Raw genomic sequence first — 23,209 nt, forward strand, 5'->3', positions numbered from 1 at the left:
GGGAGGTGATTAGCTGGCCCTGATTTATTCCTGTCTGGAATTCCTCTGTTTTTTTAATGTTCTATATTCACTGTTCTGATTTTAGAGTTTTCTTTTAATACTGGGAGCCAGATTTTGTTCATTTTCATGGTTTCCTCGTTTCTGTGGAAATTGTCCACATGCTTGTGGATTTCAATCACTTCTCTGTGTAATCTGACATGGTAGTTATTAGAGCCGTCCAACATTTCTGTGTTCTCAAACAATATGCTGTGCCCAGTTGGTTCAAAAACTGCAAGGCCATTCAATGCTAATCAAGCTAGCCAGTTGCAGCATTCACACGTGCATCCAAAAGACAAGAGTTCTTTCCCTCACCCTGGACATTCCACATATAGATAAACCCTACTTGCCTCGTTGCCAACAGACCTCACAACTTCTGAGGATGCCTGCCATAGATGACAGGAGAGAATGTTTCTGGAACATGGCCGTACAGTCTGAAAAATGCACAGCAACCCAAATCTATTTCAGTTGGTTTCATCAGCCCTTTCCTTAGTTCCAGCGTCTGGCAGGCTTGACAGTTTTTAAAGGACTCGCTTTAGTGAAGAGATCCATAAACGAAATGAAATCCTATTGATGGGATTTAACAAAGGAGGACGATGAGGTGTTTTCTGTTCAAACTTTTTGTTTGTTTTGAAAAATACAACCCATTTTGGTCTTGTTTCATTCGGATGGATGTGTTTTGATAAAGTTCATCTCGAAGTTTGTGGACTTCCCTCCCAAAGCCATTAAGATGTTAATAAAAGATGTGAGTTTGCTGATTCCATCTTTAATATTTTTTGCTTATTTTTGCCATTTTCCCAAACATTTCTAGGTTTGAAAGAAATGTGTGGATCCCTACAGAGTTGGAAGTTCACTTTGCTTTGTCTTAAACGCCCACCTGAGAGAAAAAGCCTTCCTTAAACCAAAGGGACAAATGACCTTATGGCTGGAAGGAACATTTTAAAAAGCATCCTAAAGTAATCCCAAAAGGGCGCCAATGAAATGATTCTTCTTTTTCTTTCTAAATTTGAAAAGGTACCAATTGCATTTGCGTCTCTCTCTCTGCCTTCTGACTTAATGATCCTTGGAATTGCATAGGAAAGGGATGCTCAGAGGTGCTTTTGCCAGGTCCTTCCCCTGAAATCATTACTGTTATTGGTGTAGTTATTTATATCCTGATTTCTTCTCTTAACAAGACTCAGTAGTAGCTCATAACACTCAAAAAAGTATAAATTAGTAATTTGAAACCCATGGCATATACGAAAGGTGTTCATGAAAGATTTCCCCTGAGCCACTTCCTATGGACTGAGAGCAGTGAAACTTGGCCCAGTTCTGAGTCCTCCTATCTAGCGGTGCCACATCGGGACACACACTTCTCCCATCTTTTAAACAACTGTAAACACTGGAGAAGTCGACAGGTTGCTCCAAAAGCCACGTCATCTCATCACCTGAGAAATGCTTTCCCTTCAAAAAAATAACTTCCTTGTTGGAAAGACGTGGAAGTCCAATGGTGCGAGGTGGTGAATAGGGGATGTGGCTGAATTTCAAAGCCACCGGAGCAGGCTTCTTCCATTTGGACAACATAGGAGTTGGGAACTGGTGCCTTGTCTTGCAGAAGGTGAAACGGACACCTTTGGTGAGCGTGCCATGTTGTCTCTTGGTTTTGATGGTGTCCTGCAATTTCTGCAGCAGTGAAGCATAGTATGCGCCATGGTGATCATGGCCCCTTTGCCAGGAAATCCATCAATCCTACTCCATGCTGGTCCCAAAATACTGTGAGCATGACCTTGTCTGCAGATTTGGAGGCGGTGAATTGTGATTCTTCCATTGCATCGATTGAAAAAGTCCTGGTTTCCATGGCACGTCATTGTCAAGAGAACCTGAGAGCATTTGACTTGTTCCTGCTTCTGGCCAGGTGTGAGCAGCCAGGTACCCAGCAATAGAATACTTTATGCATGGGAAGATGGTCTTGGGTGATTTTTTACACAGACCCCACACTCCTCTTGACATTTTGGGCTAGGTGGCCAATGGTTATGTGGGGATTTTCTAAAATGGTGACCTCCACTTGCTAAATGGTGTGTTAATCAGTAGCAGAGAATTGGAGCTGTTTGCACTGAAGTCTGACCACATTGGAATGGACGATGCCAGTTCTTGTCTCCATCATATGATGGGGAATCCTCAGCATAAACTACTTTCATCTCGAATGTCTCTCTTGGTGTGTGGCCTTTCAAGGAAAGGAAATTGAGGACTGCTCAGTCTTCCATTGGGTTCATTCTCAAACCTCACAGCACTTCAGCACCTGTACAATCAAGACCGTTATCAGTCCTAAGTTGCAAATTGACATGTAGCCTGTAGAGACTTATATCATTACACATGTGCAATTTCAGAGTCCTGTGATAAATAGAAGTGGGTCAGGGAAAATCTTTCGTGAATGCCCCTCGTAAACATTAAAAGATAATTGTTAAATGGTTAAAATCCTCTAAAAATCTTCACATGATTTCCAATGTATGGCAACCTTACCATAAAGCTTTCTTGCCAATGTTTATTCAAAGGCTATTTGTCTTTACCTTCCGAATGTGGGTTTTTTTTGTTTGTTTGTTTGCGCTGAAAGCAAAAGCTGTAGCAAAAGGAACACTTCTCTTGGACATAATGCAGATTTGTGAAGCAAGTTCCTTCCTGAATTCCAGTGTTGGTAGTTTACATATGAGGATCAAAGCACAATGTGGGCTGAAGGAAGTGCATTACATCACCAGTCATCAATTATGCTGCGTGAGTTTAATTACAATTTTAAACCTACAAAATGTAATAATAATAATAATAATAATAATAATAATAATGTAGCCTTGCATGGGCAGTTCCTTGAGAAGATTGAAGGAAAAGTTGATGAGAAGACCTGGTTATGTCTCACGAATGGAACCCTGAAGAAGGAGAACCCAGAAGGCCTGATTCTTGTAGCCCAGGAGCAAGCCATTAGAACCAATGCAATGAAGGCCAGGATTGAAAAATCAACAGATGACCCAAAAATGTAGACTGTGCAAGGAAGCTGATGAAACCATGGACCATCTCCTCAGCTGTTGCAAGAAAATTGTACAGATGGATTACAAGCAAAGACACAACTCTGTGGCCCAGATGATTCTCTGGAACTTATGTCACAAGTACCACCTGCCAGCAGCAAAGAATTGGTGGGATCATAAACCTGCAAAGGTCATGGAAAATGAACATGCAAAAATACTGTGGGACTTTCAAATCCAGACTGATAAGGTTTTGGAACACAATGCGCCAGACATCATGATTGTGCAAAAAAAAAAAAAAAGCCTGGATTATTGATGTCGCCATTCCAGGTGACAGTCGCATTGAGGAAAAACGACAGGAAAAACTCAGCCGCTATCAAGACCTCAAAATTGAACTGCAAAGACTCGCATAAACCAGTACAGGTGGTCCCAGTGGTCATTGACGCACTGGGTGCCATGCTAAAAGATCTCAGCCGGCATTTGGAAACAATAAACATCGACAAAATCACGATCTGTCAACTGCAGAAGGCCACCTGACTTGGATCTGTGTGCATCATTCAAAAATACATCACACAGTCCTAGACGCTTGGGAATTGTTTGACTTGTGATTTTGTGATACAAAATCCAGCATCTAGATCTCGTTTGCTGTGACATACTGTGCTTTTGTGTCAGAATAATAATAATAATAATAATAATAATAATAATAATAATACTATGTCTTACCTGCCTCTTCTTCTGGTTCAAGGTGGGTCACAGAATAATTAAAACACATAAACATTGTAAAAATACTGCAAATACACATATTAAAGTGTATTTCTATAAAAGATACACATTCAAACAGTTTTCTATAAAATACATATTAAAATACACAAAACAGATGAAGCAAAGGACACGAGTTTAAAATTCATGCTTAAATACTTGCTGTATTTTTATTCATCCTGTCAGAAGCGAATTGAGAATACACTTATGATTTATAAAAAACGACAAAGCCAAAAACTTGGTGTGATGTTAAATGTTCTTAGCTGGCACTTGGAGTGCCTCGGGTGTTGATGCGAGAGGTCCTCCATTGTTCACGTGGTAGGGCTCATGCTGCATTGTAGTAAGTGGTCTAGTTTGCTCTTCTCCACACTCTCATGTTGTAGAGTCCACTTTGCAGCCCCATTTCTTAAGGTTGGCTTTCCATCTCGTCGTCCCAGAGTGCAGTCTGTTCAGCGCCTTCCAAGTTTCCCCACCTTTTGTGTGCTCATGAGGGAGCTTCTCATCTGGTCTCAGACATGGCTTGAGGTTCTGGGTTTTAGCCTGCCACTTTTGGACCTTAGCTTGCTGAGGTGTATCTCTGTAGATTTTAGGAAGCTGTTTCTTGATTTAAGCCATTGGCTTACTGGCTGATATCTGAACAGGATGGGCCAGAGATGTCACTGCCTTCGTCCTTTCATTATTGGCTGCTACTTCCCAATGGATGTCAGGTGTTGCAACCAGCTAAACAGTATAGTTTCTCCAGCGGTCTAGGGCGTAGACATCCTGTGATAATGCGGCATGTCTCATTAAGAGCCACATCCACTGTTTTAGCATGGTGAGATATGTTCCACAATGGGTTAAACCGCTGAGTTGCTGAACTTGCTGGCCAAAAGGTTGGTGGTCTGATTCCAGAGAGCAGGGTGAGCTCCCACTAACGCCTAACGCCCAACTTCTGCTAACCAAGCAGTTTAAAAACATGCAAATGCAAGTAGATCAATAGGTCAGTAGTGATTTAATGCAGCTGGCTACTAATTATATGTGTCACAGCCCCGGAAAGGGGCCTGAGGCTATAATATTGTAATATAGTAATACTAATATATTAAATATAATTAATATTGATCATATATAATAATACATACTGTTATATACTGTTTTATTATGGCATATTGGTATATTTCTAGTTGTAATGTTTTTTAATTGTGAGCCGCTTTGAGTCTCAGTATAGGATAGATAAAGCAGGATATACATACATACATACATACATATTGAATTGAAGTCCAAAGGACCTGGAAGGCCCACGTTTGCTCAGGCCTGGTGTAGAGTGTATGGTCTGAGGTTTTGGTATAAATTAGCATTGGTATAGCGGGGTAAATATATAAAAATACTAGCTGTGCCCTGCCACGCGTTGCTGTGGCCTATAGTAAGAATTTTCGAAGTAGAGGTAGATATCTGGACTATTATGAAAGAGCGGTACCTACCTATTCCTTTCCCCCCCTTTTTCTTCCCCTTCCCCTCCTTTCTTCCTTCTCTACCTCTTTTTTCATTCCTTCTTTTCCTCTTTGGTTTCATCTTTCCTTCTCTCCTTCCTTCCCTTCCCCTTTCTCTACTTCTTCCTTTGCCTCCTTTCTTCCCTCCCTGTTTCCTTCTTTCACTTTTTATTTCCTTTTCTCCTTCCTTCCTTCTTTACTTCTTTCTTGCCTTTCCTCCCCTTTTTCTTTCCTTTCTGCTTGGTATTCTTCCTTCTTTCTCTCCCTTCCTTCCCTCTTTCCTTCTCTCCTTCTTTCCCTCCCTCCTTCCCTCTTTCCTTCCTTCCCCCTTTCCCTCCTACATTCCTTCCCTTTTTCCCTCCCTCCTTAATTCTCTCTTTCCTTCCTGTGCTCCTGCAATACTATGGTAGAGTCCCTTCTAATTCTATTCTATGAGTCTATTTAACGGTTCCGGCCCCACCTACCTCTCCGAACGCATATCCACCTATGAACCGACTAGGACATTAAGATCGTCCGGAGAGGCCCTGCTCTCGGTCCCGCCTGCGTCACAAGCGTGGTTGGCGGGAACGAGAGTCAGGGCCTTCTCGGTGGTGGCCCCTCGGCTATGGAATGCCCTACCCGCTGACATCAGACAGGCCCCTTCATTGCTGGCGTTCAGGAAGAAGGTCAAGACGTGGCTCTATGAGCAAGCGTTTGGCTAAACGGTGCAACTAAACTTAAGAAGACGGCATATCGAACACTGGAATGGCATAAGGATATTGAGAAACGGATTCTGATTGTATTGAGGCATTGATAGGATAATTAATTGTCGTTGTCTGTTGTTTATGATGTGTTTTAACCACTTGTTATTGTTATGATAAATTGCACTGTGTAAACCGCATTGAGTCGCCGCCTGAGGCTGAAAAATGCGGTATAGAAATAAAGCAAATAAATAAATAAATATTTAATATAGTAATATATTGAATTTAAAGGTATTTTTGTGGGGGTTTTTTTCAGTGATGGTCACTCCTTGGATTTTGAGGAGTTTTGTTGCCAAATTTGGGATCATTTGGCCCAGTAGTTTTTTGTTTTTAGGGTACTGGTTACACACAGAGCATTTCTTTATATATAGATTTTTCCCTGTAATAAGCAGTAAGAACACCTAAAGTTTCGGAGAGCTAGCTGGGTATAAATATTGAAGTAGGATTAAACAGGAAAGAGTTAAGAACAGAATTGACTCTGGAGGTTGAGCTTCCCCTCCAAGGAAGACTGGCCCTTTAAAAAAAACAAACCCGGAAGCACTGAAAGGCGACAACAGGACTACGTTTCCCGTCGTGCTCGGCGCGTCGGCCCCAACCCGCTCTCGTGACCGGGCTGGGCCAATCGGAGAGGCCGTTACAGAAGAGCGTCGCAGAACCCTTTGTAAGGAGCCACCGCGGAGGCCGGGTTGGAGAAGGTAAAGGGTTTTCGCAGTTTCCTCTTCCTACGGAAAGGCGGTGGGCGAAGGGTTCCTGAGCATACGCAGAGTGCCAGTCGGGGGCAACTGGGGGAGAGAGGGCTGTGTGTAGTTCTGCAAGGCCTTGAGCCTCCTCTGCCAAGGGGTTGCAACTCCCATGGCGCCACAGCATGGAGCTAGGCCGTGAAACCGGTGTCAAACCGCGTTAATTCCACAGTGTAGAACAGGCATGGGCCCTCCAGGTCCTTTGGACTTCAACTCCCATCATTCCCAACAGCCTCAGGCCCCTTCCTTTTCCCCCTCAGCCGCTTAAGCGGCTGAGGGGGAAAAGGAAAGGGCCTGAGGCTGTTGGGAATGATGGGAGTTGAAGTCCAAAGGACCTGGAGGGCCCAAATTGGCTCAGGGTTGGTGTAGAGTGTATGGTCTGAGGTTTTGGTATACATTAGCATTGGTTTAGCGGGGGTATCAATACATATAATAATAATAATAATAATAATAATAATAATAATAATAATCTATATAAATAAAAATGTAATGTTCGTTCGTGGTATTCAGAGAACTCAAAAACCAGTGGGCAAGTCAACACCAAATTTGGACACAAGACACCTAAGAACCCAATGTATGTCCTTCACTCAATTTTTTTTGATTTTGTCATTTGAGAGTTGTAGTTGCTGGGATTTATAGTTCACCTACAATCAAAGCGTATTCTGAACTCAACCAACGATGGAATTGATCCCTCCTTATTATCCAACATTTTTGCTTATCCAACGTACTGCCGGCCTATTTCAGTTGAATAAGTGAGACTCTACTGCCGATCCAGTTCCGAGCACAATTCAAAGTGCTGGTTTTGACCTTTAAAACCCTCTACGGCTCCGGCCCAGTGTACTTGTCCGAACGTATCTCCTTCTATGTCCCACCACGGAGTTTAAGATCTTCTGGGGAGGCCCTGCTCTCGGCCCCACCTTTATCACAAGTGAGGCTGGTGGGGACGAGAGACAGGGCCTTCTCAGTGGTGGCCCCTCACCTGTGGAATTCACTCCCCGGGGGAATTAGGTTGTCAACATCCCTCCTCTCCTTCAGGAGAAAGCTGAAGACATGGATATGGGACCAGGCATTTGGGTAGTCTGGCAGGGTAACAATGTAATGATGACTAGAGATGACTAGAGTTGGAAAGGACTATGGCAATGCTAAACGGATTGACGGATTTTAGAACACGATGAGCGCAGGCTTTAGAGCGGTTTTAGTTGATATTGTATTGTGTTATATTGTACTGTATTAATTGTCTGTTTTTAATCTACTGTGTTATTGTTATTGCATTTTATTGTAATTGTGAGCATCGAATTGTGCCAGATGTAAGCCGCCTTGAGTCCCCCCTAGGGGGTGAGAAAGACGGGGTACAAATGACCAAAATAAATAAATAAATAAATACTGTATATATGTGTGTATAGGTAAAGGTTTCCCCAGGCATTAAGTCTAGTCGTGTCCAATCCTGGGGGTTGGTGGTCATCTCCATTTCCAAACTGAAGAACTGGCATTGCCCATAGACACCTCCAAAGTCATGTGGCCGGCATAACTGCATGAAGTGCCATTACCTTTCCGCCAAGGCAATATTATTTATTTATTTATTTATTTATTTACTACATTTATACCCCACTCTCTTTCACCCTGGAGGGGACTCGGAGCAGCTTAAAAGTTAAATGTACATACAATATATTGGCAGGAAAAACGAAATGCAAAGATACAGAATGGGGGACGCCTGGCTTGAGAGCAGTACATGTGAAAAAGATCTTGGAGTCCTCGTGGACAACCAGTTAAACATGAACCAACAGTGTGATGTGGCGGCAAAAAAAGCCAATGGGATTTTGGCCTGCATCAATAGGAGCATAGTGTCTAGATCTAGGGAAGTCATGCTACCCCTCTATTCTGCTTTGGTTAGACCACACCTGGAATATTGTGGGCACCAAAATTCAAGAGAGATATTGACAAGCTGGAATGTGTCCAGAGGAGAGTGACTAAAATGATAAAGGGTATGGAGAACAAGCCCTATGAGGAGCGGTTTAAGGAGCTGGGCATGTTTAGCCTGAAGAAGAGAAGGCTGAGAGGGGATATGATAGCCATGTATAATATGTGAGAGGAAGCCACAGGGAGGAGGGAGCAAGCTTGTTTTCTGCTTCCATGGAGACTAGGACGCAGAACAATGGCTTCAAACTACAAGAAAGGAGATTCCATCTGAACATGATGAAGAACTTCCTGACTGTGAGAGCCGTTCAGCAGTGGAACTCTCTGCCCCGGAGTGTGGTGGAGGCTCCTTCTTTGGAAGCTTTTAAACAGAGGCTGGATGGCCATTTGTCAGGGGTGATTTGAATGCAATATTCCTGCTTCTTGGCAGAATGGGGTTGGACTGGATGGCCCAGGAGGTCTCTTCCAACTCTTTGATTCTATGATTCTATGATTCTATTAGCATAGCACAATGTTAGTATTATATATTACTATAATGTACTATACCACTATATTGTAATAGCATTAGCAATATTACATTTAATATACAATACATAATTAATATATTATTATTAGTATGAGTATTATATTGTATTACATTATAATATATGTTATTTCCCCTGATATTAAGTCCAGTCGTGTCTGACTCTGGGGGTTGGTGCTCATCTCCATTTCTAAGGCAAAGAGCCAGCGTTGTCCATAGACATCTCGGAGGTCATGAGGCTGGCATGACTGCATGGAGCACTGTTACTTTCCTGCCAGATCAGTACCTATTGATCTACTCACATTTGCATGCTTATGAACTGCTAGGTTGGCAAAAGCTGGGGCTAACATCAGGATTCGAGCCAACCTTTCAGTACAAGTTCAGCAGCTCAGCAGTTTAACCTGCTTTGTTGGCAGTAGTATACACACACATATTGTTATTATTTATTGAATGATTTCTATCCAGCTTTTTTCCCAGATCAGAGCTCAAAGTGGCAAACAACACGTAAACAAAAAAGCATTACCACCATTTAAAAAATCGTCCTCAAACCATAATATCTATAAGCTTTGGATGGCATTAGAAAGGGTTAACCATTCTGTGATGTTTTCTTTGCTGTCTGTGCTCCTGTTCAGATTTCCCCTTCCTTTCCATTCCTGTGATTTTGGATTTTGGAAAATGTGGCTTGTTGGAGAGACAAGGATTGGAGATAAAGCTTTATTGCAGATCCCTTTTCCCCATGATCATAACTCTTCTAGATGTGGATTCCCTTCAATCCGAGGGGGAGATTTCTCTCACTTCCTACTGTCTCAGCCCCGTTCTTAACTAGGAGTCATTTGTAAATTAGATGTTTGCAACTCGGGGACTGCCTGTATATATATAAAATAATGATATAATAATAGTAATAAAATGCAAAATAGTAATATAATAGAAGATTCCTCTCACTGTATTGTCGAAGGCTTTCATGGCCGGAATCACTACCTCTGAGGATGCTTGCCATAGATGCAGGCGAAACGTCAGGAGAAAAATTGCCTCCAGAACATGGCCATATAGCCCGGAAAAACCTACAACAACCCATTCCTCTCACTTCCTGTTGTCTCAGCCCCATTCTAAACTAGGAGTCGTTTGTCAGTTAGATGCTTATAACTCGGGGACAACCTGTACATACGTTGGTCTGTATTATGATCTCACTCAGACAACATCATCGAGGTTCTGAATTATTGAATTATGATGCCACTGGGCTGGCTGTTCTCCCTGGAACTCCCTTGAATGCCATTGTTTATCTTGTTCGGGACCACGTCAGACAGGCGTCTCATGGACTCTATGTCTTGCTCCATTCTCCCAGCGAGGGACAAGCACAATGGGCGCATGATGTTCCCTGGGATGCCTAGAAAGGCAAAGAGGGGGTCTTGCAATGGAGGCCCCTCTGCAGCACTTTATGTGAGTCTTATGGCACATTCAGAGTTCCAGTGATACATGGTGAACCTTCAAGGATAGCCTTTATTCTGATGGGAAACGGAGCCTGGTGATGAAATGTAGCATAGAGTCTGAATGTATTATCACCCTGTGCAACACGATTTTTGTTCCTGGGTTATCAATGTCATTTCCTCATTGGTTCTATCTTTTTGTGTGTGTCTGGAGCAACTGCAAGTCTCTTCTGGTGTGAGAGAATGGGCCGTCTGCAAGGACATTGCACAGGGGACTCCCTAAAGGTGTTTGATTTTTTACCACCCTTGTGGGAGGTTTCTCTCATGTCCCTACATGGGGAACTGGAGCTGACAGAGGGAGCTCGATCCAATCTCTGCAGATTTGATCTGCTGACCTGTCGGTCAGCAGTTCTGCCGGCACAAGGGTTTTTGTTGCCAATTGTATTATGTTTCTTTATGCCCTGCTTTTTCTCTCCACAAAGGAGACGTAAAGCAGCTTATGAGAAAAAGCAGCATAACCAAGGGCAAGGAATGCTGGGAGTGCTACTCAGCTCCTGAAATTCTGCATGATTGTCAATCTGTGTATTTCATTTTTATTATGTACTAGCCGTCCACTGCCACGCATTGCTGTGGCCCACATGGGGGTTCTGTGTGGGAGGTTTGGCCCAATTCTATTGTTGGTGGGGTTCAGAATGCTCTTTGATTGTAGGTGAACTATAAATCTCAGCAATCAATTTTTTGAGTGAAGGACATACATTGGGTTGTTAGGTGTCTTGTGTCCAAATTTGGTGTCAATTCGTCCAGTGGTTTTTGAGTTCTGTTAATCCCACAAACGAACATTACATTTGTATTTATATAGACTTGCTTGGGTACCCAGAGGTGCCCGGGTGATTTGAAAAAGCCATTGTTTGTTTTAGGGTGTTAGGTCATATCATTTAGTTAGTTAGTAACACTTTTCATTAGGAAACAGCCAGAATGTGATCTCATTTTTTATGAATGCTCTCATTAGAAAATACATAATGATTTGAGTGAACTACAATTCCTAGAATCATTGGTCAGTCCTCCCCAAACCAGGCCTGTATTCACAGTTGGCCATATTGGCTCAGTGTGCCAGATGTAGTCCAGATCTGTCATCAGTTGTGTTTAGTGCTCTCTGGATAAAGGTGAACTACATCTCCCATATACCAGGGACAATCACCCCCAAATCCTGCCAGTATTTACAATTGGTCTCAGTCCCCCAAACCCCTCCAATCTGTTCAGAAGCTGATCAATTCCTCTGTGTTTGTTGTGTGCCATAGGAAAGGGTTAAGGAAGAGGCAGTGGCCAGGGTCATGCAATTTCCACACATGGAACCCTGGGATGCCTACCTGTGGTGGAGGATACATGTCAGAAATTCTCCATCAATGAAAACATTCCTTGGGTGCTGGGATGTAGTGTTTGGGGAGGACATTGGCAGGGGTTGGACTTCATGCTCGTGCCACTCACTGTAACCTGCAACGTCAGTGGACGCCTCCACCACATACACATTTTTCACTTTTATTATGAGTATAGAAGATAGATGTGTATAGTGTTGTACCATTTCTGCTTGCTTATTTATCTATTTTTATTTTTATTCCCTCCCTCCCTATTTTCTTCCTTCTTCCCTCCCTCCCTCTTTCCTCCTTCCGTCCTTCCTCCCTCCCTCCCTCCCTCCCTTCCTTCCAGACTCCTTGAAGAATGGAGCCTAGGAGCAAAGTGCCAGCGTTCCTGTCGGACCTGGGCAAGGCCACCTTGAGAGGCATCCGCAAGTGTCCCCGGTGTGGCACCTACAACGGGACCCGGGGCCTGAGCTGCAAGAACAAGACCTGTGGCACCGTCTTCCGCTATGGTGCTCGCAAGCAGGCAGCCGCCGACGCCGTGAAGATCGTCACAGGTTCGGAGGCGCAGGTCTTCTCGGTGCGGCAGAGGGACCGAGGCCCGGATGGGCGCTGCTTCGTGGAGCTGCGGGTCTCAGAGACAGCCCTCCAGACGGCGGAGGGGACCCTCCTGACGCGGCTAAGCTCTGGACGCTGTCACATGGCGCCCTGCTCGAAGGCGGCCTCCCAAGGGGTGGCAGAGAACCAGTGCCAGCACATTAAGCTGGCGGCAAACTGCCAGGCAGAGGCCACCCCTCTGACTCTGAAGAGCTCCGTCTTGAACGCCATGCAGGCCCCGGCCGAAACCAAGCAGACCCTCTGGCAGCTGGCCACCGAGCCCACGGGGCCCCTAGTGCAGAGGATCACCCGGAACATCATGGTGGTCAAGTGCAAAGCCAGTCAGAAGCACAGCCTGGGCTACCTCCATGCCTCCTTCTCCGCGCAGAAGGCTGGGCTCAAGAACGCAGCGGAGGCACGCTTCTCCTGCGCCTGCCAGGCCTCCAAAGCCAGCAAGGCCCCTCCGGCCAAAGAGGAGGCCGGGCAGAAGTGCCTCCACTTCTTCGCCTGCCTTTGTGCCTTCGCCAGCGACGATGCTTTGGCCCAGGAGTTTGCCGATTTTCTCAGCTGCAATTCCAGTGGTAAGGAAGTCAGGTGTGGATATATCCAACTGGCAGGGCAGGTGATGTGGGGATGGGGAAGCACCAGTATGGACCACAGAAGGGGAACCAGGAGAGCATGCACAATGGAGAATTAATGTATGTTGACACCACCATTGCTCCATGCTATGTGTGGCATAATGTAAGATAAATAATGTGTGGTTCACGTTTGATCAGTCCACACACTGCCTTGCCAGAGAAAGAAAAAAAGCCATGCAGGTGAACAGTAAACAAGTAGTTTACTCTTCATAATTCAAAACAACATATTTGCAATCGTGATCAGTTGCATCGACTCACATAATGTCCTTTTAGAGAGATTTAAAATGGTCTTTCTTTGTCCGTGTGAAAAAACTCCTTCAGCAAGAGCACACTCCAAACTCTGTCTCTCTTTGCTTCACTCTCTGCTTCTCTGCAAGCACCTGCATAGCTAAAGCCTGAAAAAATGTAACAGTATCCAAAGTCCCTGGCTCAGCTAGCTCCCTGAGCATTGCCTGACCAGTTGGCTTCATGCATATTATTTTACAGTTGACGCACACACACTAAATGATTTCTTACATGCTCCAACACTATGGATTCCCAGGAGCTGTCGTTTTGCGAGGTCTGTTGCAAAATGACAAATTCCAGGATTCCAAGGCAAGGGGCCAAGGTTGTGAAAGTGGTTTCAAACTACATTAATTCCTCAATGGAGATGCACCCCAAGTCGGACAAAGGTTTGGAAGGCAAGACTTATTATGGGGAATGACTGAAGAAGCCAGGGAGGTTTAGTCTGGAGAGGAGGAGACTGAGTGGTTACTGGATAGCAATTTCATGGTCCTTTATGGAGAAGATGGAGCTAGCAAATTTGGGCCCTCCTGGTATTTTGGACTTCAACTCCCACCATTCCTAACAGCCTCAGGCACTTTCCTTTTCCCCCTCAGCTGCTTAAGTGGCTGAGGGTGAAAAGGAAAGGGACTGAGGCTGCGGAGAGGGAAAAAGTAAGGGACTGAGGCTGTTGGGAATTGTGGGAGTTGAAGTCCAAAACACCAGTAGGGCCCAGGTTTGCCCATGCCTGTCATAGAGTCTCTTATTTTCTGCAGCAGGAGATTTGAAGCCGACCATAGGATGCCCGCCTGTTGGCCAGCCGGAAGTCGTCCTGCACTCTGCAGATGCCCCTGCGACCAAAACAAAGAGGAGGAAAAAGGAGGAAGTGTTGGGTGAGAAGAATGGGTTTGGGCTTCTTTTTCCTTGTTGCCATTCCTCTCCAGAGAGGGTCTGTGTTGCATATTGATGGCTCTCCCTTCTGGCCACAGTGTTTGCCAGTGAACCAGGGACGAGTGTTTTGGGAAGCCTTGGCTGAGGCTTCAAGCAGGACTGACATTGTTGTTGTTAACTAGTGTGGGACATTTATAAAAATGTCTTGGTTGATAGCCACAAGTGCCCTGAGGATATTCTTCCAATGTCAGAAAAAAGAAATTGGTCAGAACGTACCTCTGGTTCTAAAATGGTCTCACCTTTGAATTCCAGGCCTGCAAAGCAATACCCCGCTCTTGTCACAAGACCCGGCAAACAGCAACCTGCGGAAAAGCGGCCTGAAGAAGACATCAGTTGCTTCGCTTAAGAGGCAAGGTGAGTTTTTGGTCCAAGAAGAGCACACAAGTCGAAATGAGACACCAAAAGGTCACACGGTGTCATCGTAAGGATGGGCATTCTGTTAATCTCCATGAAACCCAGGGATTCTTTGGTGGTTTCCAATCCAAGCCCTAATCAGGACTAGAGTAACAGGCATGTGCGAACTTGGATTTCCCTCCAGGTGTTTTGGACTTCAACTTCCACCACTCCTAACAGCCTCAGGCCATTTTCTTCTCCTTTTCCGCTTAAGCAGCTGAGGGGGAAAGGAAAGGGCCTGAGGCTGGTAGGAATGGTGGGAGTTGAAGTCCAAAACACCTGGAGGGAAGGCCCAAGTTTGCCCATACCTGCCTTAAGAATATTTTACTTGTCATGCTTTTGAGAGTCAATGCCTGTACCTCTGTCCCGGGGTGTGTTGCGTCTCTTTTGGTCCACTAGATAGAAACCAATGACCTCCAGCATTGTCTTTCTCTCACTCAGCCTGCAGCCAAGGGCCGGATGAGTCACAGGTGAGCATGTCCTTCCAGGAATGGCTGGCCAGTGTCACGGAGCGGATCCACCAAGCGATGCATTACCAGTTCGATGGTAAGCCCTCTTTAAATCCATAGAGGACAGGCCCAGGTCTCTCCCTTGGTTGTTTCTCTATACTAGAGGCTCAAGCTGAGAAAGCCACTGAGCTTTAATGCACCTTATTGTGTGAGGACACGAGATCATGGTTTCCTTTCCCGTCCGCGTTCTGCAGGCAAACCGGAGCCGCTGGTGTTCCACATCCCGCACACTTTCTTTGAGGCCCTGCAGAAGAGGATTTCTGTCGGGAGCGCCAAGAAGCGGCTCCCCAATTCAACCACAGGTACCTTGTCATGAAATGTGGTGAAAAAAGGGACTGAATTTCCAGACCATAAGAACTGTTCAATTTATTTATTTACTATATTTCTATACCGCCCTTCACAGCCTGATGGCGACTCTATGCTGGGACTCACTGCCTCATAGTCCGGTGGAGGCTCCTTTCTTAGAGGCTTTTCAACAAAGGCTGGGTGGCCATCTTTTGGGGGTGCTTTGATTGTGCTTTTTCTGCCTGGCAAAATAAAGGGGGCTGGACTGGATGACTTTTGGGGTCTCTTCCAAGTCTAGGACTCTGTGATTCTGTTGCTGACGTGAGCAAACTCAGGGCAGGTTGAGGCCAGGGTGACTTTGGCCCTATCTGCACTGAACAGTTAATGCAGTATAATAATAATAATAATAATAATAATAATAATAATAATACTTTATTTATACCCCGCCACCATCTCCCTAAGGGACTCGGAGCGGCTTACAAGAGGCCAAGCCCAATAACACATCACAACAGAAAAGCAATAACAACAATACAAAGCAATACAAAATAATATAAATTACATATAACAATAACACACAGGATTTAAAAACTTACAGCCAGGCCAGATGTAATGATTTAGAATTTAAAAAATAACGTTGGGTATGACAAGATAAGATATATCTCGTAGGATGGTTTTAAAAAGTGAGGGTTTAAAAAAGTGAGGGGTACAGTCCAACGCAACCCAATGGTTAAAGTGCATTTGTAAGACATTTTGCTGGGAGTTATTCCTTTATTCCGGGAAGGCACACTGGAATAGCCACATTTTCAGGCTCCTCTTAAAGACTGCCAATGTTGGGGCATGCCTGATATCCTTTGAAAGTGAGTTGCAGAGTCGGGGGGCCACCACCGAGTAGGCCCTCACCCTTGTCCCCACCAATGCGAGGGAGGCAGGAGCGCGAGCAGGGCCTCTCCGGATGATCAAAGAGATCGTGTGGGTTCGTACACAGAAATGCGGTCACATAGATAGGCGTTTCAAACCGGTATTGCATAAAGTGGTTTTGCTGATTCTGTAGGAAACCCTGGAAGGTCGAGGTGGTGATGATACAAATGGTGTGTATTAAGGACTACCTTTTGCATGGTTTTATGGGAGTTTGTTGCCTAGCTGTCACAGTTTGAAACGAACTTTGAACTGCATTAAATGGTCAGTGTGGATGGTGCTTCTGAGGTCTGACATTCAACAGTGAGTGCTGCAGGTAGAAGGCACACAGACACATGCTCTTCTTCCCATGTGAGTTGGTGGCCAGCAATAGCAAGAGAGGAACTGTGTTGCCCACCTGCTTTCCTAATATGTTGGTTTGTTTCCAGCATTCGTCCGGAAGGATGCCTTGCCCCTGGGCACCTTTTCCAAATACACCTGGCACATCACCAACATCTTGCAAGTCAAACAGATCTTCGATACGCTCCAGGTGAGCACTGTTTGGGCTTTGGTCTGTCTGTCTCTCTGATGCAATGTGGGCAGACTGGAGGAGGCACTGTCGTTCCTTGTTTTTCTCTTGCGAAGGGACCTAACAGGCTTTACAATACAATACGCTGGGTTTAGGAGCAGAAGTGACAACCCGCAAATAAAGGAATTGCTTTTTCATTTTACCTGAGAGAACCCCTCTGTATGAATGTCTAGGTCTTCCAGCACAATTTGGTGTTCAGCTTCTGGAAACTGAACATCGAATCACATTGGAGGACCCAGAGGTTCCTAGAGAGAACATTCTAAATCCAATGTATGAATAATCCAAACTGCTAATATGGAGGGATGCTTGTAATTCAAAATAAAAGTTCAGCTACAAAACCTTACTCTACAAAAGTGGAAGGTGAATTAAAGGGCCGTGCTGTTAAAATTGAAATACGTTAAAAACATACAAGATTAAAGAGCGATGAACCAATGTGGTGCTGCAGTTTGAGTCATGGACTGTGGAGAGCCGGGTTCGAATCCTTATGGAAGACCTTGGGTGAGTCACACTCTCTCAGCCCCAGAAAACCCCATGATAAGGTCATATTGGGGGTGCCATAAGTTGGAAACTGTCAGAAATATTAAAAATTAAAAAGATGTTTTTAAATACAAATAATAATAATAATAATAATAATAATAATAATAATAAGTAGTCAAGGTGGTCCCAGTCATGATCGGCACACTGGGTGCAGTGCCTAAAGACCTTGGCCTGCACTTAAACACAATCGGAGCTGACAAGATGGCCATTTGTCAGGGGTGATTTGAATGCAATATTCCTGCTTCTTGGCAGGGGGTTGGACTGGATGGCCCATGAGGTCTCTTCCAACTCTTTGATTCTATGATTCTAAGATTTCCATCTGCCAGCTGCAAAAGGCCACCTTACTGGGATCTGCACCCATTATTCTCCAATACATCACACAGTCCTAGACACTTGGGAAGTGTCTGACGTGTGATCCAATACAACAGCCAGCAGAGTGATCTTGTTTGCTGTGGATACATTCTGTTGTGTTTCTAATAATAATAATAATAATAATAATAATAATAATAATAATATACTTTATTTATATTCTGCTCTATCTCCCTGAAGCGACTCAGAGCGGATTACAGAATATATATATATATATATATGGCATTCAGTGCCATTATACAATTAACAAAGGTAGACAGTACAGTTTAAAACTAATTTCAATTATTGTGGAAACTCATCAATTAAATAGTATATTTCACTAAGCTTAATCACCAGTGATAAACATGAGTCAGCAAAATGTGAGTCAAGCACTGAAAGGGTTAAATGGATGCAATGCAAGGGTTAAATGGATGCAGTGACTCAGCAAAAGCTGAAGTTCTATATAAGCAGGTGTGCCTGTAGCATAGTAGCTGGCAGTCTGAGGTAAATCTCAGTGGGAGAAAGGTCTCAGTCTATGAGCAGGCCTCACAGAGTGAGGTAGGCCTTAGTCTGTGAGAGAAGCCTCTGTGTGAGGTAGGCCTCACAGTATGAGGTAGGCCTTAGTCTATTCGAAGCCTGGGTGTGAAAAGGCCTGGTTTTTTATTTGTCGTGTCAGAGCAACCAGTCCATTATACATTACATTTCTAACAGAACAAAGCAAACAGACAGAAAAATACACATCTTGTGAGTTTGGTAGTTGGTTAAATGTCCTTTGACCAGTATCTGGCCACTTGGAGTGCTTCCGGTGTTGCTGCAAGAAGGTCCTCCATGGTGCATGTGGCAGGGCTCAGGTTGCATTGCAGCAGGTGGTCAGGTGAGAGACGCTTCAGTGTGAAGACTGTTGTGTAAAGGCTGATGTGTGCAAAAAGCTACTGTGTGAAGTTCCACTATTACGTTCTGTGTGAGGAAGCTCTGTGGGAGCATAACTGTTTATCTGCATGTGGAAGAAACCCAGTGTGGAAGCAAAGAAGGAAGTATAAAGGGCTTTATTTGTGTTATGGAAACTTTGTTCTTGTAAATAGTGCAACCATATTATTTGGCTATAAAGAATAGCCTCCCTTAGAAGAGACAACATTGATATGTGTGTTTTTGTTCTTTTTATCACTTTGGGCTACTGGCTCTGGGTCACGCTGCTGCTAATAAGTTACTCTGCTACACATTCATGAGGAAGGTCTTTTGTTAATAAGCCCACTCGTCCAACAGAAACAACTTGAAGGCACACAACAACAACAACAACATAATAATAATACTTTATTTATATTCTGCCCTTCTCAGGACGGATCACAGTACACATACATGGCAAACATTCAATGCCGCTTTGTATAGACAATACACAGACAGATCAGAAGGAGGTGCCATGGAAGGTTGGGATTGAATCCAGGGGGTGCTGTTGCTCTATCCTCTATGACGAAGAGCCGTCAGGACTTCCTCCTTCCTTTTGGTCGCCCAGCATTTTCTTATCTTCTTTCTTTATGGCGTCGTAAAACATCTCCCCCGCTTTTTAGCGGTACCTAATTTCTCTATCACATCTAAAGCTGTTTTTGAATTGCTTAGGTAAACAATGAGCTAGGCCGACAGTTGGCAGCTCATGCCAATCCAGGGATTTGAACTTGCAACCTTCTGGTTGATAGATCTTATAATTGCTGATGATTTACGAGCTGTGCTAAACCTCCGGCCCAAGGTTTGTTATTAACAACAAAGCAAGAGCTGGCTTCCAAAACTCTGTATTTCTGTAGGTTGGCATGCATTTTCTGAAAATGCCCATCTACTACCTTTAAGACCGCTTAACATGCGTTTTTTTCTGGGTGACATCAACCACTAACTTCAGAGACCCTGCTGGAGAAGGGCGCCATTGGAGGGACCCTCTTCTCACCCACTTTTTCCTGATGTTTCTTCCTAGATGCCCCTGGAAATCACCCGCAGCTTCATCCAGAACCGGGATGGCAGCTACGAGCCTTTTAAGTGCCCTAAAGTGGAGGTGGAGAGCATCCCAGAAGCCTACGGACGGATGGAGAAGCAGCAGCCGGTGCTGCGGCCCTTGGAGGTCAAGACCTTCCTCAAAGTTGGTGAGTTTGGTGAAGCTTCATAGGCTTGGAAGGTGGTCTTTGGGCCATATAGTCCAGCTCCTCTCAGTGTGATGGTTTACAGAAACCCCCTGGCAACTGAAGTCACTCATAAATGGTTCTTGGAATTATCAACTTTAACCTCAGTAAAATTGCTAATAAAGGTTGTGTGTGAAATCCCTGCTTTTTCTACCCACTCAAACCCCCTCCCGCTGAGGTCCCTGAACTTTGTTTGCCAGCCTCCCAAGCAGCTTGAACCAGTTCCCACTATCACTCAATTCACAGGCCAAGTTATTTCTTATCAGTCAGTTCTCATGCTCAGAGCCTGCAGATATCCAGATATTTACACATTTCTCTCTCTGGCCTCAAAACTGGCATGGTTGAGCTCTGATGTGCCAAAACAGCAGACGACTCCATGACAGCAGAGAAGAGGAACAAGGGAAATGCGATACAACACTGGTTAAACTAATGGGGTTTCAAAGGTTACATGTGAAAACATATTTTAGTCCTTTTAGACAGGAAGGTAAACATGAGCCAACAATATCATGTGGCACTTAAAAAAGCCAATGGAATTTTGGCCTGCATTAATAGGAGTGTAGTGTCTAGATCCAGGGAAGTCATGCTATTATGTATTATCATTTAGAACATTGGTATCCCGTCCTATTCGTGACCTCCAACGAGGTATTCAGGGCGGTTTCCAACAATATAAAAATACACAATTACATAAAATGATAATAAATATACATTTAAAAACAGTTCGCCAAGTTTAAAACGAAATGCAAAGATACAGAATGGGGGACGATGCCTGGCTCGAGAGCAGTACGTGTGAAAAAGATCTTGGAGTCCTCGTGGACAACAAGTTAAACATGAGCCAACAATGTCATGTGGCAGCAAAAAAAGCCAATGGGATTTTGCCCTGCATCAATAGGAGCACGGTGTCTAGATCCAGGGAAGTAATGCTTCCCATACTCTATTCTGCCTTGGTTAGACCACACCTGGAATACTGTGTCCAATTCTGGGCACCACAATTGACAAGCTGGAATGTGTCCAGAGGAGAGCGACTAAAATGATCAAAGGTCTGGAGAACAAGCCCTATGAGGAGCGGCTGAAAGAGCTGGGCATGTTTAGCCTGAGAAAGAGAAGGCTGAGAGGAGACATGATATCCATGTATAAATATGTGAGAGGAAGCCACAGGGAGGAGGGAGCAAGCTTGTTTTCTGCTTCCCTGGAGACTAGGGCACAGAACAATGGCTTCAAACTACAAGAAAGGAGATTCCATCTGAACATGAGGAAAAACTTCCTGACTGTTGGAGCCATTCAGCAGTGGAACTCTCTGCCCTGGAGTGTGGTGGGGGCTCCTTCTTTGGAGGCTTTTAAGCAGAGGATGGATGGCCATCTCTCTGGATAGCTTTGAACGCGATTTTCCTGCTTCTTGGCAGAATGGGGTTGGAATGGATGGCCCATGATGTCTTTCTCAACTCTAGGGTTCTCTGATTCAACTCTAGGGTTCTGAAGACGCAGGTTCGCAGCTTGGGAGTGATCCTGGACTCATCACTGAGCCTGGAACCCCAGGTCTCGGCGGTGGCCGGGAGAGCTTTTGCACAATTAAAACTTGTGCGCCAGCTGCGCCCATACCTTGGGAAGTCGGATTTGGCCACGGTGGTCCACGCTCTTGTTACATCCCGGATAGATTACTGCAACGCGCTCTACGTGGGGTTGCCTTTGAAGACTGTTCGGAAACTTCAATTGGTCCAGCGGGGGGCAGCCAGATTGCTCACTGGAGCATCATACAGGGAGCATACCACCCCCCTGTTATGTCAGCTCCACTGGCTGCCGATCCAGTTCCGAGCACAATTCAAAGTGCTGATTTTGACCTACAAAACCCTATACAGTTTTGGCCCAGCGTATCTGTCCGAACGCATCTCCCTTTACGTCCCATCTCGGAGTCTAAGATCCTCTGGGGAGGCCCTGCTCTCGACCCCGCCTCTGTCACAAGTGAGGTTGGTGGGGACGAGGAGCAGCGCCTTCTCAGTGGTGGCCCCTCACCTATGGAATTCACTCCCCGGGGAGATTAGATCAGCAACATCCCTCCTTTCCTTCAGAAAGAAATTAAAAACATGGATGTGGGACCAGGTGTTTGGGCAATCTGGCAGATGAATAAAGGCTGTGACGATGGATAGGAATTGGACAACGGTGGAACGAAATATGAACTCTGAGTTGGCGAACGCTGTGCTTGAGATTGGCTATTGATTGTGTGATATATTGTTGTTTTAATTGTTTAATTGTTGACCATTTAATTGCTGGTTTTATATGTTATTGTATTTGTGCAGGCACCAAGACGTGCCTTTTTGTAAGCCGCCCTGAGTCCCCCCTCGGGGGTTGAGAAGGGCGGGGTAGAAGTATACGAAATAAATAAATATAAAGGTGTTGGACTAGACGCCCTTTTGAGGTCCCTTCCCATTCTATGTTTCTGTGATTCTAGGCCACACTTCCCCTGACCAGAAGGAGCCCACACCTTTTGTCATCGAGTGGATCCCGGACATCCTCCCTCACTCCAAAATCGGCGAACTCCGGATCCGGTTTGAGTATGGACACTACAGGAATGGACACGGCGCAGAGGGCCAGGAGCAGCAGCGCCCTTCCCTCGAACAGACGTTTGAGCTCATGCCTCTCACCACTATCACATTCCCTTGAACGGCGGGTGCACTTTGCAGATGGGCTTGGCCTCCACACACCCGCTTGGTGGCCATCATGGTTGCCATACTCATGGTTGGAGAGAGCTCATCACAAGCGGCGTCACAACAGCAGCTGCAGGAGATTCAATAGGAAGTAATGTCTCTTTCTTTTCCATTTCTGTGTTCTAAGATCTGTGCGGGTTCTCCCTTTTTTGCTGGAGCCGAACCCGCTTCCAGTCTTCGATGGTGGTTTATTCGAAACCGTTTTGCAGAGTTGGCATATCCCTGCCACTCCCCAGTGGAGCAGAATGTTTAGACATTCAAAGTGTCCTGCTCTGCTCTTTCTTTGCTGCACATTCTATTTTTAAACAATTAAATTCAGTTTCATTTTGGAAGGGATCAGTCTCTCTAAACCGTGAAGGTGCGTCTTCTTGTGGGAAATAGAGGGAGGGATGGCAAAAG

The 23,209-nt window shown here is 44.9% G+C and overlaps 1 protein-coding gene across 3 annotated transcripts; it reads left to right on the forward strand.

The window, feature by feature from the left end:
• Positions 1–6,578: 6,578 nt before the first annotated feature.
• Positions 6,579–23,146, forward strand: C7H2orf42 (chromosome 7 C2orf42 homolog). 3 transcript variants are annotated; one of them, XM_060787484.2, is made up of 9 exons: positions 6,579–6,686; positions 12,297–13,125; positions 14,220–14,336; positions 14,647–14,748; positions 15,229–15,333; positions 15,491–15,598; positions 16,925–17,025; positions 19,910–20,075; positions 22,555–23,146. In XM_060787484.2, the coding sequence occupies exons 2-9, from the start codon at positions 12,309–12,311 to the stop codon at positions 22,764–22,766; spliced, it is 1,728 nt and encodes a 575-aa protein (XP_060643467.2). In that variant the 5' UTR covers positions 6,579–6,686; positions 12,297–12,308; the 3' UTR covers positions 22,767–23,146. The 3 variants fall into 3 exon arrangements, with proteins under 3 accessions (XP_060643467.2, XP_067326818.1, XP_067326817.1); XM_067470717.1 differs by lacking the exon at positions 6,579–6,686 and adding an exon at positions 6,702–6,726; XM_067470716.1 differs by lacking the exon at positions 6,579–6,686 and adding an exon at positions 7,413–7,826.
• Positions 23,147–23,209: the final 63 nt, after the last annotated feature.

The sequence above is a fragment of the Anolis sagrei genome, chromosome 7 (genome assembly GCF_037176765.1).
Source record: "Anolis sagrei isolate rAnoSag1 chromosome 7, rAnoSag1.mat, whole genome shotgun sequence".
In the NCBI taxonomy this organism is placed as follows: Eukaryota; Metazoa; Chordata; class Lepidosauria; order Squamata; family Dactyloidae; genus Anolis; species Anolis sagrei.

What these genes read in the sequence shown, in the direction of transcription:
- C7H2orf42 (XM_060787484.2), top strand. Translation starts at nt 12,309, where the DNA reads ATGGAGCCTAGGAGCAAAGTGCCAGCGTTCCTGTCGGACCTGGGCAAG. An exon ending in GAAAAAGGAGGAAGTGTTGG is followed by an intron (nt 14,337 to 14,646) that starts GTGAGAAGAATG and finishes TTTGAATTCCAG; the next exon opens with GCCTGCAAAGCAATACCCCG. An exon ending in TGCTTCGCTTAAGAGGCAAG is followed by an intron (nt 14,749 to 15,228) that starts GTGAGTTTTTGG and finishes TCTCTCACTCAG; the next exon opens with CCTGCAGCCAAGGGCCGGAT.